Source organism: Carassius carassius, chromosome 3, assembly GCF_963082965.1.
Source record: "Carassius carassius chromosome 3, fCarCar2.1, whole genome shotgun sequence".
Classification (NCBI taxonomy): Eukaryota; Metazoa; Chordata; class Actinopteri; order Cypriniformes; family Cyprinidae; genus Carassius; species Carassius carassius.
This window is the reverse complement of record NC_081757.1, coordinates 7037862-7058376: the sequence shown is the minus strand read 5'-3', so window position 1 is coordinate 7058376 and position 20515 is coordinate 7037862. Positions and strand designations below refer to the sequence as shown.

The window sequence follows — 20515 nt, the reverse complement described above, 5'->3', positions numbered from 1 at the left end:
GCACTAGTAACAATATAACCTTTATGACTCCACCTGTAGCTATCCGTGACCTTTTACGAAAGGGCAGGATAGATTATCTAGAGAGCTGTTTGTGTTTCGTTCCACCATGTATCTCACATGAAGGAAAGAAAGGCACTAACACTTCTCTCCACAGTAAAAACCTGACCTGGAGAGACATGCAGCATCTGGTTGTGAGGACGTCAAACCCTGCCCACCTCACCACCAATGACTGGAAGACAAATGGAGTGGGTCGCAGAGGTAAAAGCCCATCTCGTTGCTTTTCATCGCTCCCTCCTCTATCCTTTCACTCTGGCTTGTCTTTCCACTTTCCAGCTACTTGAACGCTTTGTGATTAGATCGATAAGAGTATCATTGGCTGCACCAGTCTGCAAAACCTCTTTAATTCACCTCTTTACTTATAATGTCAGTCTTTTTACAACCTTTTTAAACTGGTTCTATAGTTACTTTCAACAGTATTGATTTCTCTCTCTCTCTCTCTCTCTCTCCTACAGTAAGTCACTCTTATGGATATGGTCTGCTGGATGCTGGAGCCATTGTGGCTCTGGCAAAGAACTGGACAAATGTTGGACCTCAGCGGAAATGTGTCCTTACCTTGGTGTCTGAGCCTAGGTAGGTTAAAACCTCTGTACTGGATTGATCTTAAAAGGTTTTGTTTTGGTAGCAAAAATGGGCAACTCTTTAATTTTCTTACTTTTATGTCCATTCAAACTGAATGTTTACGCTGCTGTTTTCCATTCAGTGAAACCAGTGCTCTTGGTCTTCAAAAAGACATAAAACATCATAGCAAAAATATGACTTTTTGGAGTTTGAAGGCCTTAGTTTTTATCCACTTGATTGCATAGATAAAGCCCTATGATTTTTTTGTGCTGAAGAAAATGTGGACTGAATCTCAGAAATGCAGTCATTAAAATGGAATTAACGTTGAATTTCATGTAATCTTAAATTTAAATTTTTTAAATGTACAGGAACACAGTTAATCTAATTTAAATACGATTCCTGGTTTATTCTAATTGTCAAACAGCCAAAATCGGTGAAATTTCATAATAAAATGTAGAATAAGATTCAGTGTAATAAGGATAATAATATTGGATTAGTCTGTGAAGCTCTTTATTTGTTAAAAATAATATAATGTTAGCGTGAATTCATATATTTTAATACAATTCAAATTTTTGGTATCTGTAAGATTTTTATAAATAAAATACATTAATAGTAAATATACTAAAATATATTAATAGTAACACTGTGATATATTTTTTCCAGTTTTAAATAACTGTTTATTTAAATGTATTTTAAAAATTTAATTTGCTCCAGTGATGTAAAGCTGAATTTTGAGCATCATTACTCTACATGATCCTTCAGAAATGATTAATATGCTGATATGCTGATCAAGAAACATTTATTATTGTTATCGATGTTTAAAACAGTTTAGCTGCTTCGTATTTTGCTGGATAACATGAAGCATTTTTTTTTATTTTTTATCTTTTTTTTTTTTTTTTTTTAAGAATTCTTTGATAAAAAAAAAAAACATATTTACATATTTTTTTAATAGGGGGTAAATTAAAGTCATGAAAATAGTTTTTAAATATAAATGTCTTTAAATATAGATTTATTAATTCATTTGATTAGACAGTCTTTTTGATTATAAAATTATTATTTTGTTTAAATTCTTATTATTAAAAAACGTTTCGGATGGAAAAATATAACCGTTTCAAGCAGCATGAGCATTCTGCAAAATAACTTTTGTAGTAAATTGACAGAATATACATTTTTGTGTGAACTAAATCCTCTGTTAGAAGAAACTACAGTCTTAATTGATTCTTCACTAACATATTGCGAACTGAGGTTCACACAAATGGAATGCTTTAAATTTAGTACTGCTAAAAAGGTCATGAAGTGCAGTAGGAAACGGGAATATGAAACGAGGTGGGAGCGAAACATCACTTTTGACGGTTTATCATATTTAAATTTAGAGCTGCACAACTCCAATGATGCTTCAGTGCATGAGGCATCTCCGCTGCCTACAGAGTGTGTTTAAAGGAAGTAATGACTTGCAGATAAGCTTGTTACATCCACGTTTGTCACACTTCCATCACTGCTGTCATCTTGGAACTCAAGACGGACTCTCAAAGTACCTCTACAACAATCTCATCCTCTCTAGCAGCATATCATGTCTCTCGCTCTAAAAACTCACCCTCTTTTTATCCCTTCCTCCAGTCATCCTTTATGGTTCACCAACGTTATGGAAAGATCAAGGGCTTTTGGAGCAAAGCCCAATTTAACATGCTGGTTGCAGAAGTCACAGAGCGAAGTGATTATGGTCTGCCTCACTTCCACCTCTTCCGTATTTTTCTTCATTTTTTGCTTGCAACATCTCTGACTTGAAGTCTTGCACGCGCTGTGGCGTTACCACGTACAGAGGGGTTACGCTTCATTCCTCATGGACTTGTCAGAGGCTGTAGCATGTCATTCTCTTTCTTGATTTAAGCTCTTCTTCTAGTGTAACTCTGTCTCTGGTGAGCCGGGCCGGGCCGCTCTAAGCTCCTTATAGGATTGGGTTTAGAGTGCCAAAAGCCTATCAGCTACTGTTGCGGTCATCGGTGGCACAGGTCTTAACCTGACTGAACCTTTCTGCTGGACCAGGAATGTGTTTTGCACATTCCTGGTAAAGCGTTGCAGCAGCAGTTTGATATAGTAAAAATCAGTTCATCTTTCCCAGTAGCTATTTATAAAGCCAGTTTGATGCAAGTAAACACATTAATGCTTTCATCATATTGCTTTATGTATAATATCATCTTCTAGTGTGGGCAATTATTACCTATTTGTTCAAACAATGTTTGGAAATTTATTTAAACATTTTATAATATTAATTACTTAAGATAATAGTGATGCTTTCTTTTGAGGCTTCAGTAAACATTTGGGTAATTTACCATTTTAAACACACACGACTTTGTGTGTGTGCCGTTGCTTTTATAAGCAATTGAACAAACAGTTTTCACCAGGTGGATGATAAATGACACATTAAAAGAGGATCTGAACCATATCTAGTGTTAAGATTGTGGTTTCAGCTAAATCGTGGTTCTTGTTTTCGAATATTTTGATGATCTTACACTGAACTTCTGAAATTTGGGGTCTGCAGGATTGTAATCTAGTGAATGAAAGTGACAGTAAAGACTTACATTTTTACAAAAAAATTATACTTCAGATAAATCTTGTGCTTTTAAATTTTAATTTAATTCATAATTACTTGAATTAAAAGTATAACTTTTCACTGTGGTTTATCGGTCAGTTCTTGAACACTTTTTTCCTGTTTTTAGGAATATTGGGGGTCATTTGGTGATCAAAAAGAGTGTGGATGCATGTGCTGGGACGGACACCTTTGTGAGCTCATTAGAACATGCTCAAGCCCAGCTCACCCTGTCCTACAACCGCAGAGGAAACCTGGCCATCTACCTGATCAGCCCACAGGGCACCCGCTCCACGCTGCTTGCACCCAGGTCAGGCACTGATAGGGATACATCCACACATTTATACTCAGATAGAGTATAGCTGAAATCAGTTAAGTGTAACATTCTCTGTCTCTTTCTCGCTCAGACCCCACGATTACTCCTCTGATGGCTTCAATGACTGGGCTTTCATGACCACCCACTCCTGGGATGAGGACCCTCGTGGAGAATGGACGTTGGAGATTGAGAACGTGGCTGGAACCAACGACTATGGTAATAGCTCATCCATCCAATATGCAGGTTTTTTGTAACTTGATTTGGTTTCCGAAAGCAAAATTGCCATCGCTCAAGCTCAGTCACTCTGGCAACTTACGCTGGGAAACTAATTGCGCTATTATATTTAGCACAGATGTGCGCACCAGCGCTCGCTCACTCGTGAAAACTCGCCCACTCCTGACAGTAAAATTTATATATTTATATGACTTTCTAACATTTACATGTGAAAATTATACCTATATAAATATACCAGTTATGCACTGAGGAAAACTCAATGTCTCAAATGCATTAAACAGTGCAGTTTGATCCATGATGGACCTTAAGGGCTGCTTGAGAATAAGTGTGCACATAAAATGACCTTGATTCACTGAACCTGGATCGAATTAGTGAGATTGCGTGAACTTAAATTGTTGTTTATGAAACCGCTTTAGTCCCGATTGATTTCTTAGGTTATTTCAAGTCAGGTTTTGGACTTTAATCCCTGCTTTTCTTGACTTCTTTTATGAAACAGCCCCCAGGTCGCTTTCACTAATATTGTCCTGACTCTCTTCAAATATCCGCTTCTCTACTAATAAACACTACTTTAAGAAAGATAATAAAAATGAAATAAAACAAAATTGATCAAATTAAAGCAAAATAAAAAATTAAATAAAAGGCATGATAAAATAAAAACAAAACAAAAATGGTAATAAAAAGAGAAAATAAAAAAGATAAAAAAATTTTTTATAGAAAATAAAATAAAAAAAACAATTTGACTTGAAAAAAAGTCAAAAAAAGTCAAACATTGATTGTGATCCAATAAAATAAACACATTATAATAAAAATGAATGAAACTGAGTAATAAAAGAGCCTAAAGAAAACATAAATACAATTAAACAAAAATGATAAAAAGTAGATAATCATAAAATAGAATAAAATAAATAAAATAAAAGATAAAACAATCTGAGACTTTTAAAATGATTAAAAAGAGTCCGATATTGATTTTGATACAAAAAAGTCTCTTTTTTATGTCTCCCAGTGCCCTGCTTTGCACTTCACAGGAGTGTAGAGTATCTTCTCTCCAAATCTGCCCGATTTGCCCAATCCTGTTTTCTTCCTCTTTTATGTCACAGTCAATTTGTCTTCCTTCACCACACCCCGCAGTAATTCTGATTAATTAAATCTAGCTAAGTAAATCAGAGGACTGAGGACTCTCCAGTCGCTAATGAACACTGTAAATATAAAGAGACTTCCAGCCAAAGCCCATTCATTTGTCCTGCTCAGACACTAACACAACTGCTTTATGTCTGGATTGAATGGACCATTCGTCCAGTGCATTACCTAGTCCATTTCTCTTTGTTGCTTTAAGAATTTACAGCGCTACTGACTTTATTGGACTGGAGACAAAGTGTGCCATCTGTCTAATGAACATCGAAGCAGTGTGGCACTACAGTCACTGAATGATGACAAGAAGTCTGTGTTCAGACATTTTTTGTGCTGTTACAGGCCACAACGATGATCAAACTTTTATCTTCTGCGTATTGTGTGTTATTGGCCACAAAATGAGCAAGATGTACAGGTGATAATATACAATCAGACTGTCAAAACAGAAAGGGTGCTGTCAATTTATCTTGTATACAAGTGATACAAACTCTTGCAAATAAACTCTTCAAGTATAGAATACCAATGGAGATTACTTTGCATTTGACATATTTTCATTATTAAGTTTTAGTTATTTTTCTTGTGCATGTTTCCTTAGGCAACTAAATATATATATATATATATATATATATATATATATATATATATATATATATATATATATATATATATATATATATTTGTTTTGTTTTAGTTCACTTTGGTCAGATTGCTAATACAACCCGAATTCCGGAAAAGTTGGGACGTTTTTTAAATTTTAATAAAATGAAAACTAAAAGACTTTCAAATCACATGAGCCAATATTTTATTCACAATAGAACACAGATAACATAGCAAATGTTTAAACTGAGAAGTTTACAATTTTATGCACAAAATGAGCTCATTTCAATTTTGATTTCTGCTACAGGTCTCAAAATAGTTGGGACGGGGCATGTTTACCATGGTGTAGCATCTCCTTTTCTTTTCAAAACAGTTTGAAGACGTCTGGGCATTGAGGCTATGAGTTGCTGGAGTTTTGCTGTTGGAATTTGGTCCCATTCTTGCCTTATATAGATTTCCAGCTGCTGAAGAGTTCGTGGTCGTCTTTGACATATTTTTCGTTTAATGATGCGCCAAATTTCCTCTATAGGTGAAAGATCTGGACTGCAGGCAGGCCAGGTTAGCACCCGGACTCTTCTACGATGAAGCCATGCTGTTGTTATAGCTGCAGTATGTGGTTTTGCATTGTCCTGCTGAAATAAACAAGGCCTTCCCTGAAATAGACGTTGTTTGGAGGGAAGCATATGTTGCTCTAAAACCTTTATATACCTTTCAGCATTCACAGAGCCTTCCAAAACATGCAAGCTGCCCATACCGTATGCACTTATGCACCCCCATACCATCAGAGATGCTGGCTTTTGAACTGAACGCTGATAACATGCTGGAAGGTCTCCCTCCTCTTTAGCCCGGAGGACACGGCGTCCGTGATTTCCAACAAGAATGTCAAATTTGGACTCGTCTGACCATAAAACACTATTCCTCTTTGAAATAGTCCATTTTAAATGAGCCTTGGCCCACAGGACACGACGGCGCTTCTGGACCATGTTCACATATGGCTTCCTTTTTGCATGATAGAGCTTTAGTTGGCATCTGCTGATGGCACGGCAGGTTGTGTTTACCGACAGTGGTTTCTGAAAGTATTCCTGGGCCCATTTAGTAATGTCATTGACACAATCATGCCGATGAGTGATGCAGTGTCGTCTGAGAGCCCGAAGACCACGGGCATCCAATAAAGGTCTCCGGCCTTGTCCCTTACGCACAGAGATTTCTCCAGTTTCTCTGAATCTTTTGATGATGTTATGCACTGTAGATGATGAGATTTGCAAAGCCTTTGCAATTTGACGTTGAGGAACATTGTTTTTAAAGTTTTCCACAATTTTTTTACGCAGTCTTTCACAGATTGGAGAGCCCCGCCCATCTTTATTTCTGAGAGACTCTGCTTCTCTAAGACAAAGCTTTTATAGCTAATCATGTTACAGACCTGATATCAATTAACTTAATTAATCACTAGATGTTCTCCCAGCTGAATCTTTTCAAAACTGCTTGCTTTTTTAGCCATTTGTTGCCCCCGTGCCAACTTTTTTGTGACCTGTAGCAGGCATTAAATTTTAAATGAGCTAATTAAGTGGATAAAAGTGTCAAATTTCTCAGTTTAAACATTTGCTACGTTATCTATGTTCTATTGTGAATAAAATATTGGCTCATGTGATTTGAGATTCCTTTAGTTTTCATTTTATTAAAATTTAAAAAACGTCCCAACTTTTCCGGAATTCGGGTTGTATATTGCCTCTTGTGGCTTTTTGCTTTAATACCTCTATTCTAACTTCAGCTCTATTCTAAAATCAGCTCTGCTAATCTTGTTTGCTTTTGGTCGGTTGCTTGTGTTCCTAATTTTTGAGTTGACAGCATCTGCCGACTGAATAAATGTCATATAGTGTAGCACAGTCTACTGATTGAGACAGAATGAACACAGACATAATGATTCACAACTGGCATCTGTCCTCATTTTGTGAGTTTCTTGTGTGCACGAGTCAGATTGTTGAATCTCTCTCTCTCTCTCTCTCTGTGTCTGTTTTAGGCACTCTGACTCAGTTCACGCTGGTTCTCTATGGCACAGCTTCTAGTTTATCTGGCCGTTCAGCAGCAGACTCCAGCAGCTGCAAAACATACGACCTGAATCAGATCTGCACAGGTAAGTGTCAGAGTAAATGATGGGGGAAGTGCGCCCCCTGGTAACCACTAGTGGCATTCACTAGCTGTCCTCAGTACTTAAGCTGTTTTCAGCTGCATATTAACATCATTTAACATCTCGACTTATTATTTTATTAGTCTTCTCAAACTTTTGGACTTTTTGCACAACATTTTGTGTAATATTTTGCATTAAAAAATGCAAAATCGAATTTTTTTTCTAAATGAATCATGTCATGTAGAGTCATGCAACAACAGAGAAGCATGCTGCAATTTGAAATGTTAATCATTGTGTAATTACATGCATATCATTCTGTTTTATGTTCTGTTTTTAAGAAAATGTAGGCATTATGCCGTAAATTAGAACACAACATTAATTTAGTTGAAAAACACTGAAGACAGGAGAAATGATTCTGAAAATTCAGCTTTACTTCACAGGGATAAATGACATTTGAAAAAATATAATAATATAGAAAACAGTAGTTTTAATTTGTAATAATATTTCACACAACTTAATGGTCAAATAAATGCAGCCTTGGGGAGCACTTTATTCCCAAACTTTTGAACACTAGTCTGTGGTTTCACAAAATGTTTAATTTATGTATTAAATACATTAATACATAACTGTAAATCTGACCCCGATAATCTCCCCACTAATTGAAAGCTTTAAACTAAATGTATAAAGCTTGCAGCTGTTTTTATAGGTCCCTTTAGCTTGTGTTGAGTGTGTTGTGCTGGTCATGTCTTAGCTGTTGTTAAACTGTGTGTTCATAACTCTATCCTGGAATTAGTTCACAGTGCCAGCTGCATTGGCAGCCGTGTTGAAGGCACCTGTCCAGTTTAGCCTGCGGCCGTCCCCCTCTCTGTGGACACTCGTTGCCAGCTCATTCTTACCTCTCCACACACACAGACACACACACACACTGACCCTGCCACTACTCTTTCATCAGCTCTTTCCTTTTTCTGTCCTCTGCCGCCTCCACTGGCCATCACCTCCTCTAAATGACACCATACTCAAAGGATTTCTTTATGAATTCTCAAAATATGCTCTTCACCTCTTTTTGTGCACTATGATGGGCAGAGGTGTAGGTAGTTGATTTATCTCCCAATAAGTTTCTTAAAGCCTGTTTACACCGTGTACACTCTTTAAAATAAAGGCTACATTCAATGAAAAGAACACAAAAATAACCAAATTGTTCAAAACGAACAAAAAAAAGGTTAAAGGGGTCATATGATGTTATTTTAAGTTTTCCTTTCTCTTTGGAATGTTACAAGCTTTTTGTGAATAGATAAGATCCCTAAAGTTGCAAAGACTAAAGTCTCAAACCCAAAGAGATGTTCTTTATAAAAGTTGACTTGTCCACGCTCTTCTAAAACGTCTCGTTCTAACGCGACCCCACACACAAAGAAAAGAGTAACTTTGATTCTCGCTGTTGCCGCTGCTGTCATGTTGTGGAGACACTGTGCGTTTCGTTGTTAAAGGTAAAATACTTTGTTTGGCCTTCCAAAAGAGGACACAACTAGAAATCAGTGGTTAAGTTTTATTTATAACACTGTTCCAGAACAGTTCAACCCAAATATTCAGATGTGTGCAGCACATTTAACAGAAAAATGTTTCCTGATCCTGGGAGAGTAGCCTACAATGCTGGCTGTTCTGACTCACAGTCTGTAAGTATGTTTTCATGTTTAAAGAATTTGCCACTGATGATTCAGACGTGAGTTTTGAGCAGTGTAGAGTAGCTCTTGTTGTTTGTCGTTTCTCCGATCACAAATGCAGTCGTAGTTTCATGTTTATGCGGCGTGATACGCAATGCATTTAAAGACAGTATAAGTCATTATAGTCAGTAATTATGTTCCCACTGGATGCAACAAATTCCTTGTTTTAATGGGTTTAATTGTTTTTATCTGGTCGTGCTGGTAGATGGCATCACATTTCCGTCACATGCTTGAGGCATTCGGCCAATCACAATGCGCTGGATAGCTGGCCAATCAGAGCACACTTTGCTTTTCAGAACGATGAGCTTTGTAAAAATTGAGGAGAAACATTAGTGTACAGTATGTGGAAAATAATGTGTTTTTTGAACCTTGAACCAAATAAACACATTTCATTACACCAAATACACAAAATAAATGTTTTTATTGTTTGTATCAGCAAAAGCCCTTCGTGTATGTCAGGTTAGTTGCCTTAACTGTGTATGATTCTCAAAGATAGATCCAAGAGTTCTTCCTGGTGCTCATTCTGCTGTTATTAATGGTTGCATATTATCCCTGATCTGATCTCCGCAGCTTGAACCCTCTCCAGGTGTTAAGAACTGTTACCACAGCAACCCGACATGCCCTACCAACCCATAAATAGGAATTTTGCCCTGAAAAAATGCCTTTTAGTACATAAGCCTTTTCAGTTGTCAGAAGATGCTGAATTGGATGGTTTAGTAATTATTCCAGTAATAGGACTCGCATCAGGCAAGGTAGCACATTTGAAAAGACCTGAATTTCCTGGATCGTATTTCTTCTTGGCTTGGCAGGCAGTGTTTGAGGTGTAAATAAGCCTAAGCAGCACAGAGCAATGCAGTGTATAGCTTCAGTCCTCAGGCAGATTCATTTACTCTATCACACTTCACACACACACACACAAGCTGCCCAACTCTGCATCCTATTTAAAGGATGTAACGGGTATAATACAAATTAAACTCTAGCAACAAGCGTTTGAGGCCAAATGTTGATTTACCATGAATTATTTTTTGTTTAAAAAACAAAGCAAAAAAACACCATTAAATAAGACTGTGAAGGCACCCAGAGCCAGACAATAAGCTTTCAAATAGGTTTGCACAGTGTATTAACCCTTAGGGGACTAAGCCCTTTTTGGTCCGTTTTCTCTATTTTTACATTTCGGCTTATAAACCATATGTAATGATGATGGACCACCATGTATTTGGTATCGATGGTTTCAGAAGACCCTAAGCTACCATAAGCATGCATGCAATATGTTTATAAAGGAAGTATGAGTGAAAAATTGTACAATAAACTAGAGAATTTCAAAACAAAAATGAGATTTTTGTCATTTATTACTGAAAATCCTACCTCACACAACAAAAGTGAAAAGTTTTTGACCCAAAAATATATTTTTCAAACCCTTTGCTTGACAGAAATGGGTTAATGTTCAATCAAATGTGTAAAGAACAATTCAATAATTAACTTTATTTACAAACAGTCCTAGGCGTTTTTTCATTTTTGGGACTAAGCCCTTTTTGGTCTGTTTTCTCTATTTTTACATTTCGGCTTATAAACCATATGTAATAATGATGGACCACCATGTATTTGGTATCGATGGATTCAGAAGACCCTAAGCTACCATAAGCATGCATGCAATATGTTTATGAAGGAAGTATGAGTGAAAAATTGTACAATAAACTAGAGAATTTCAAAAACGAAAATAAGATTTTTGTCATTTATTACTGAAAATCCTACCTCACACAACAAAAGTGAAAAGTTTTTGACCCAAAAATATATTTTTCAAACCCTTTGCTTGACAGAAATGGGTTAATGTTCAATCAAATGTGTAAAGAACAATTCAATAATTAACTTTATTTACAAACAGTCCTAGGCGTTTTTTATTTTATTTTTGGGACTAAGCCCTTTTTGGTCTGTTTTCTCTATTTTTACATTTCGGCTTATAAACCATATGTAATGATGATGGACCACCATGTATTTGGTATCGATGGATTCAGAAGACCCTAAGCTACCATAAGCATGCATGCAATATGTTTATAAAGGAAGTATGAGTGAAAAATTGTACAATAAACTAGAGAATTTCAAAAACGAAAATGAGATTTTTTTTTGTCATTTATTACTGAAAAACACACAATATAGAACAGTTTTTGAAAAAAATTTTTTTTTTCAAACTCTTTGCTTGACAGAAATGTGTTATTGTTTAATCAAATGTGTAAAGAACAATTAAATAATTAACTTTTTTTACAAACAGTCCTAGGCATGCCAGTGAGCAAAGCAAGGCCAGGAGGTCTTGTTGTACACTTTGCTTGCCTTGCAGTGCTCACAGTACTTTCTGACATCTGCAGGCTTGTGTGCAGGGTTTGCTGGGTCCAAGGGACAATGGGTAGGGGTGTGCGGCGAGTTGTCCTGTCTGCATCCTGCATCAGAGCAAATACACAATCAAACTGGAAGCTTTTTTTGTGTCAAAATTCAATGTAGAAAAAATAACTCCTATAAACTCATGTAACCCTATGAAACTCCACTGTACACTAAAAACACATTTCACCTCTCTTGACCTGATCAGTTTACTTAGTTGAGTAAGTCAGTCTATTGAAACAAATTTCACACCACTCTTGAACTGAGTTTACAGGGAAAGAGTAGTATGGTACACTAAAACAAATATTTCATGCCTCAATCGCTATCTGACTAAAAATCCAAAACATATACATACTCAAGATGTATGATATAATAAATTATAATGATAAAGAGGTTATTTGAAGTTACATACCAGTCCTCAAATGGATATTCCCCATCCTGGTAAAATACTTCGTCATCTGTGTAAAAGCTGTCTGCTCCAGATTTCCCCTCGTCACTTTCCAGTAATTGTTCCAGAGCTTGTTCTGCCCTAAATCTTTTACTGCTTGCAATTTTGATAAAACAATTCTGTAATAATGCTATATCTCTCTCGAATTTATCTCTTTGTGCTCGCTAATACTCCGATCGTTCTCTGTAACACTCCGATCGCTTTCTGCTTTCTCCACCTCATGCTGATTCTCCGATCGGTTATTGATTACACCTGGCTGGAGGTCGTTTTACTATAGTCCAGCCCAGCTTTTACAAGGCTACAGCAGAGCTACAGAGTCCTCTGAATGGCTAGAATAAATCATGGTAACCTTCCTCTGATTGGGTTAGAAAAATATTCCTCCCAGCAGTTTTTACATTGGTTGTTGCGTGTTGAATCTGCCTAACATAATAGTTTTCATTGGCCTGTTTACGCAGTGGTATTGCGCAATAAGGGAAGCGTGTTTAATATACAAACTGGATACCGCTGTTTTCAGTGGTAAAAAAACCGCATCTCTCTAGCATTAATAGTTTTTGAGATAACTACACATTTGTAAAAGTATGCCATTTTGGGTGGTACCGCCCAATCCGTCCCCAGATGGTTAAAGGTATACCCACAAAACTTCTATACATTTACTGTATATATGCTTGCATTTTTGGTAACCTTGTCTGTGTACAGTCGTGGCCAAAAGTTTTGAGAATTACATGAATATTAGTTTTCAAAAAGTTTGCTGCTAAACTGCTTTTAGATCTTTGTTTCAGTTGTTTCTGTGATGTACTGAAATATAATTACAAGCACTTCATACGTTTCAAAGGCTTTTATCGACAATTACATGACATTTATGCAAAGAGTCAGTATTTGCAGTGTTGGCCCTTCTTTTTCAGGACCTCTGCAATTCGACTGGGCATGCTCTCAATCAACTTCTGGGCCAAATCCTCACTGATAGCAACCCATTCTTTCATAGTAACTTCTTGGAGTTTGTCAGAATTAGTGGGTTTTTGTTTGTCCACCCGCCTCTTGAGGATTGACCACAAGTTCTCAATGGGATTAAGATCTGGGTAGTTTCCAGGCCATGGACCCAAAATTTCAACATTCTGGTCCCCGAGCCACTTAGTTATCACTTTTGCCTTATGGCACGGTGCTCCATCGTGCTGGAAAATGCATTGTTCTTCACCAAACCGTTGTTGGATTGTTGGAAGAAGTTGCTGTTGGAGGGTGTTTTGGTACCATTCTTTATTCATGGCTGTGTTTTTGGGCAGAATTGTGAGTGAGCCCACTCCCTTGGATGAGAAGCAACCCCACACATGAATGGTGTCAGGATGCTTTACTGTTGGCATGACACAGGACTGATGGTAGCGCTCACCTTTTCTTCCCCGGACAAGCCTTTTTCCAGATGCCCCAAACAATCGGAAAGGGGCTTCATCGGAGAATATGACTTTGCCCCAGTCCTCAGCAGTCCATTCACTATACTTTCTGCAGAAGATCAATCTGTCCCTGATGTTTTTTTTTGGAGAGAAGTGGCTTCTTTGCTGCCCTTCTTGACACCAGGCCATCTTCCAAAAGTCTTGGCCTCACTGTGCGTGCAGATGCGCTCACACCTGCCTGCTGCCATTCCTGAGCAAGCTCTGCACTGGTGGCACTCCGATCCCGCAGCTGAATCCTCTTTAGGAGATGATCCTGGCGCATGCTGGACTTTCTTAAACGCACTGAAGCCTTCTTTACAAGAATTGAACCTCTTTCCTTGAAGTTCTTGATGATCCTATAAATTGTTGATTTAGGTGCAATCTTAGTAGCCACAATATCCTTGCCTGTGAAGCCATTTTTATGCAACGCAACGATGGCTGCACGCGTTTCTTTGCAGGTCACCATGGTTAACAATGGAAGAACAATGATTTCAAGCATCACCCTCCTTTTAACATCTTAAGTCTGCCATTCTAACCCAATCTTCCTGACATAATGATCTCCAGCCTTGTGCTCGTCAACATTCTCACCTGAGTTAACAAGACGATTACTGAAATGATCTCAGCAGGTCCTTTAATGACAGCAATGAAATGCAGTGGAAAGGTTTTTTTTGGGATTAAGTTAATTTTCATGGCAAAGAAGGACTATGCAGTTAATCTGATCACTCTTCATAACATTCTGGAGTATATGCAAATTGCTATTATAAAAACTTAAGCAGCAACTTTTCCAATTTCCAATATTTAAGTAATTCTCAAAACATTTGGCCACGACTGTATATCCAATCATTTATTTTCACAAAAAGCTTGACAATAACATGTTGATACATTTGTTTTTCCTTTTCTTTTTATTAACATCAGTATTTTAAGGTTAATTAGGCTACGTATCCACACTGTATGCATATCATTTGATAGATGATCTCATAATACAAGAACCATTGCTGTCAATCAAATCGTTTATTAATTATTCCTAAATATGCTAAAAACCTACTTTTGCAAACTAGTCCTATGTTTTTCGTTCAATCTTGATCAAAAATTCTCTTTACTGTCTTGATCAATCATTATCAAAAAAAACGTTTTTTGTCCTTTTGTTAATTATAACAGGTTCATTTATAAAAGGGGCGTGGCCAAAATACACAAAAACCTGTAAAACCTAAACAAAAACTAACATTTATGAAACTTGCTGAAAACATCTGACAGATGACTGATTCATGGAGATCAGACCATAGGTGGTGTTATAACCGTTAAAAAGGCGTCAAAAACACTTATGTAGAAATATAACATTTGCTGTTTTAAATTGAGTACAGCATGTAACATCGCATCATGTCTGCTTCCTGAATGTACTCAACTGCCCTTCAAAGAATGCAAGCTTTGCATTTCAACCTTTAAATCCTCAGGAACGCTGTTCTCAAAGATGTCCATCCAAGTGTAAACATGGTTTTTGGTTTAAAATTAGAAAATAATCAGTGGAAAACCGCAATATAGTTTAGCTTGTATTTTGAAGCCTAAACTGAATTCTGTTTCTTCCTCCCACAGAGTGCAACCCCGGCTTCTACTTGCACAACAAGAGCTGCGTGAGAGACTGTCCAGCAGGTTTCACGGCAGGCACCCGCTCCATTTTCCTCCCCAACAACGAGGTGACGTCCGTCCTCCGTCCCGCCTGTCAGCCCTGCGACCCCATCTGCCTCACCTGCAGCGGCACGGGGCCTCAAAGCTGCCTCTCCTGCCATCCTCACAGCCACCTGGACGCAGTCAGCGGCACCTGTCTGCACCAGAACCACATCCAACGTGAGTCTCCGGACGGCGGGCTGTTCCAGACGCAAGGCAGTGGCTCATCCATCAAACTGAACCCAGAGCTCACCTCTCGCCTGCCTGCGACTGTGGCCGTGCTCAGCTGTGCCTTCATCGTGGCTACATTTGTGGCCGTGTTCAGCTTCCTGCAGATGCACACACGTAAACAGAACAAACTACTGTCTGCCGAAGCCGGGCCAGGATCTGGGTTACTGGTTGGGTTCGGCTTCAACCGCACTGCAGTGGCCTACAAGGGCATCCCGAGCGTTTGGAGGGAGGACGAGGGCAATTCCGAGTCGGAGAACGAGGAATTTGAGATCCGCAATGAGAGGACTGCCTTTATCAAAACACAAAGTGCTCTTTAACAACCTTCTTGCCCACGTTCCTCCCCTCTCTAGCCTCTACTGCACTGTTGTCTCTTTTTTAGTGTGATTTCCTTCCGGGGTTCTTCTGAGCATATCTCACTTCTGGGGGTTTTGGTTTATTTTTTGCACCTGTCGTAGTTATATGAGCCATGATTCACTTGGGTGTTGACCTCTCTCGGTGCCTCAACATAGAAAAAGCTTCCAATCCCAAGCGATGGGGATGAGCCGATGGTCACAGGGTTGTCCCGGAATTACAATAAACATGATTCTTTTTTTGGTCTCTTCCTCTTGCCTAGTGAGATTTTAAGAAACAGCAAGATTTATTTGCATAGGAGAAAAACAAAGCTTTTCTTTGAGTGAATGAGTGTTTGTTAGTGTGAGTGAAACTACGTTTATATGAAGTCAGTCAGTGCTCCAGTGGGTCGGATCCACTGGCTTTGCGCAGGGAGCCTTTTAGAAGAACATATCACTATTTCTACATGGTCAGATGGAGAGCGGAGCAGTGTGTTGTTAAACGCATCTGAAGAACTTACTGCTCCCCCTAGAGTTTATACATTGACAAATTCATGATTATTTTAAGTACAGTAGGCTGTTTAAAAGAATAGTTCTCCAAAAGATCATTTGCTCAGTCTCATGACATTGCAAAGCTGCATGATTTTCTTAGGTGGAAAAACGTCCAAATGCCTCTAAATTTTTTATTTATATATATATATATATATATATATATATATATATATATATATATATATATATATATATATATATATATATATATATATATATATATATATGACATTTATATTAAATATATACATGCATGTGTGTGTTCTTCGTATATATATATATATATATATATATATATATATACATACCGTTTGTTGTCATTTTTGATGCTCGACAGCTTTGCTCTGGGGATTTTTAACAGTATCTTTTGTGTTTCTTTAAAGTAAGATCTCATGCAGGTTTGAAGTGACATGAGTGAGTATTTTCATTTTCTTTGTGAACCGCAGCATCCCTGCACTCTCTGACCTGTGGGGAGGAACCTCTGATGTCGGTCAGTCCCTCCGAGCCAGCTCGGCTACATTAAGCTCAACTCTTTTCTAAATCTGTCCTGCAGTCAAGGTTTGAAACACTAGAAACGGCCCCGGCTATAGGCCTGTGTTGAAACGATAAGGCTTCCATGTTGTCATGTTTATGGGGACCATCCATTTATTAGATTCAGATGTTTGAGGTATGGGGTGTGCTTTAGAAATAAATCAGAGAAAGTGCTGTGATGATCCTCACCCAGAGCAGCTTGGGTTGTTTTCGTCATCTTTGCTTACTACTGTTTGTTATTAGTAGTACGCTTGGCCTTGTGAGCTCATCTGCCCAGAATATAGTACTGTTGTATTTTTGTTTTTATCTGAATTGCATATTCATGTTCCACATATGTTGCTCTTATGCAGTATCTTTATGAAATGAAAATATGGAATCTGTGCAATAGAGACCCAACACAGTTAATGTGATTATGTGCTGATTTCTTCAGCATATCCTATCAAAATAAACTGGAGGGCACTATCAGCCTTTCAAAATCATAGTTTCTTACGACTGCACCAAGCAAAGACAAGGACACAATATAGGCCGGTTCACAAAGTACATGCACCATCCTCAGCCTTGCCCTAGTTTAGTTTAAACACTCTTTTATACAATTAAGGCTCGTTTCTGTCTCTTTTTTTTTTTTTTTTTTATAAAGTGTGTCCTGTTCATCTACACAATCTCTAGACTAACAGAACATCTTCATTTATGACACCCTACAGTTTCACAGCGGTTAAATATGTTGAGACTTTATGCTAATGCTTGTTTGTTGATCTGGTACTTCCCTGTTCTTAAAACAAGTTTCAAATTTGAACTTTTCATCCCTCCATTTATTCATTTTATAGAATTCAACTTGAAGCTGCAATTTACTATTTAGCTAAACAACTGTATAGGTGGTCTGTGTTTTACAATTAATATATATGTTTTCTGTGTGTTTTTTTTTTTTTTTTTTTTTTTTTTTATCAAGAATGCATTTGGGTAAATTGGGCCACTTTTTAAAATAATTTAGTGCTCACACACAGAGAGAGAGTTGAATCTTCTTTCTATTTTTAATACATTCAACTTACATGTTTATTAATTTCTCTACACTTTTGTTTAGCTAAACTGTAAAATAGCTGTTCTGCCCCCTGCAGTAATGATTTAGTGTTGCAGGTGTTTTGGAAAGCCTCAAAGACCTTGAAGGCATGACCAAAGAGCACAGATGAAAATCTGCTTGCCTTAGAGCGATAACATGAATTAAAACTTAAAATACTTTTTAAAAAAAATATAAAATTATTAAACTTTTTTTTAAATTGAGGTTAGTTTAAGTTTTGACTTGGATAAGGGATTTGTGCATACACCCTCAGAGAATGCTTCAGAATGCTGTTGAATGACATTATAGCAGTTGTGGTCTAAACTTGTGTCGTGGCTGCAGTTTTTACAAGATCACACCCAATAGATTTCACCTTGATGTGATGATTGCATTGTGCTCTAAGGGCTTGTGTGTGTGTGTGTGTGTGTGTGTGTGTGTGTGTGTGTGTGTGTGTGTGTGTTCAGGCTCAAGTGAGAACCTTCTGGAGAACCTTATTTGAAGAGTCAACTGATGCATGTAGATCCCCAAGTAGAAAACGCCAATCATTTGTATGACTACCTGAGACGGGACAACTATATATAAAATTAGGCCTATTTTTGTACTATATATGGTGCATTGTCATTTACATGTAATTTAAAGATTATTTTGCTGTTTTTTTTCTTTTTATTTAATTGATGTCAATATGCGAATTATAGATTATACAAAAAAAAATCAATAAAGATCTATGCAAACTTCAGCATTTTCCTTTGTGAACTCTTTGTTGTATTTCCTATAGGTCAGATCAAATCTCATAGTCCACAGCCATGCTGAACGCTTTAATAGTGTTTTTTTGTTTTTGTTTTCTTGTTTTTGAGGCTACAAGTAAATTGAGATTTCCTTGAAAAAGGTGGTTTTTACTTGGAACTGTTTTGCTAAGAAAGGTCTAGCATCCTGTTGAGGTCAAAGTGTTAGGTGCATTGACCTCAAAGGAAGATTTGACTACGCTACGTAAAGGATGTGTTTGATAGATTTGAACGTTGAACGGTCAGTGTCTCGATCAGTTGTTTAAAATACTACAAAAATGAAATGAGAGCACGATATTTTAGGAATGGCCAGTTTCGCAACAGAAGTGGAGTTCCAGAAGACTTCCCTTGGTTTGTACAATGCTACATCATTTGTGTTATCCTCAAAAACATGTGCTTACTGAAAAAAAAAAACTGAATCATCATTTTGTCAAAAAAAGAAACACCAACAACAAAAACATACAAGTTATGAAAGTGAAAGCCAAGTATGGTGACCCATACTCAGAATTTGTGCTCTGCATTTAACCCATCCAAAGTGCACACACACCCGGAGCAGTGGGCAGCCATTTATGCTGCGGCACCCGGGGAGCAGTTGGGGGTTCGATGCCTTACTCAAGGGCACCTAAGTCATGGTATTGAGGGTGGAGAGAGCACTATACATGCACTCCCCCCTACCTACAATTCCTGCCGACCCGAGACTCGAACTCACAACCTTTCGATTGCGAGTCCGACTCCCATAAATACCTCCCATTCACACACTCATTCATTCACCGACTGCGGTGTCAGCCATTCAAGGCGCCATCCAGCTTGTCGAGAGCAGCTGGGGTTAGGTGTCTTGCTCAAGGACACCTCGACACTCGGTCAGGTGGAGCCGGGGACTGAACCACCAACCTTCCGGTTTGTAGACAACCTACATGAACCACTGAGCCACTGCCGCCCCGCCCCAGATCAATATATCCTAAAACAGAGCATGTTGTCACAATGCAACTAGTTAAATGGCCTGTTATAGCTGTTTACAGTTTCGTCACCTTTTAAACCATAAAACAAATATGTGACCTTGGACCACAAAACCAGTCATAAGTAGCACTGCTATATTTGTACCAAAACCCATCAACTTATGGGTATGGGTCAAAATTATAGATTTTTTTTTTAATGCCAAAAATCATTAGGATAATAAGTAAAGATCATGTTCCATGAGGATATTTAGTAAATTTCCAGCCATAAATATATACAATCTTTTTTTGATTTAACATTTTTTTATTAGTAATATGCATGGCTAAGGATGTTTTTGTTATTATTATTTTATTTTATTTTTTGGACCCTCAGATGCAAATAGCTGTATCTCGGCCAACCATATCACGGAAAGCTAATTTAGTCAGCTTTCAGATTATGTATACATCTTTATTTGTAAAAATGGACCCATATGACTGGTTTTGAGGTCACAAATAGTAATAGTAACATGCAAATAAAATCTATTGTGCTACTAATGTTTTTACAGTATCAGGCTTTAAGTATATATTTAGAGAGAGAGAGAGAGAGAGCACATATTATATGCATGCTATAAGCTTCTTAATTATTTTGTGAATTGTTTCATCTCTATCTATTTTCATGTTTAACATGCTTTTAGTATCATTTGTAATATTAAATAAAATGTAATAAAATCATTTTAATACGAATGTGAGTGTATACGTAAATTCATAGCAGACAGGGTTAATTAAATAACACGGTCAGAGTTCTGGGGTTTTGTTGTGCATTCGCGGTTTAATCGTGTTGAATGCAGTGAGTCTGCGTCCCTCCTGCTGAACTCTTCCTGGT

General features: G+C 37.5%; 1 protein-coding gene across 2 annotated transcripts in view; it reads left to right on the top strand.

The window, feature by feature from the left end:
- LOC132117663 (furin-1-like) overlaps positions 1–16480 on the top strand; it is a 107653-nt gene extending 91173 nt beyond the window's left edge. For both annotated transcript variants that reach the window (XM_059526985.1, XM_059526990.1), the window contains exons 11-16: positions 155–258; positions 513–630; positions 3336–3515; positions 3613–3737; positions 7498–7611; positions 15153–16480. In XM_059526985.1, the coding sequence (XP_059382968.1) occupies positions 155–258; positions 513–630; positions 3336–3515; positions 3613–3737; positions 7498–7611; positions 15153–15772 (1261 nt within the window). In that variant the 3' untranslated portion in view covers positions 15773–16480. The remainder of the gene's footprint in view (positions 1–154; positions 259–512; positions 631–3335; positions 3516–3612; positions 3738–7497; positions 7612–15152) is intronic.
- Positions 16481–20515: the final 4035 nt, after the last annotated feature.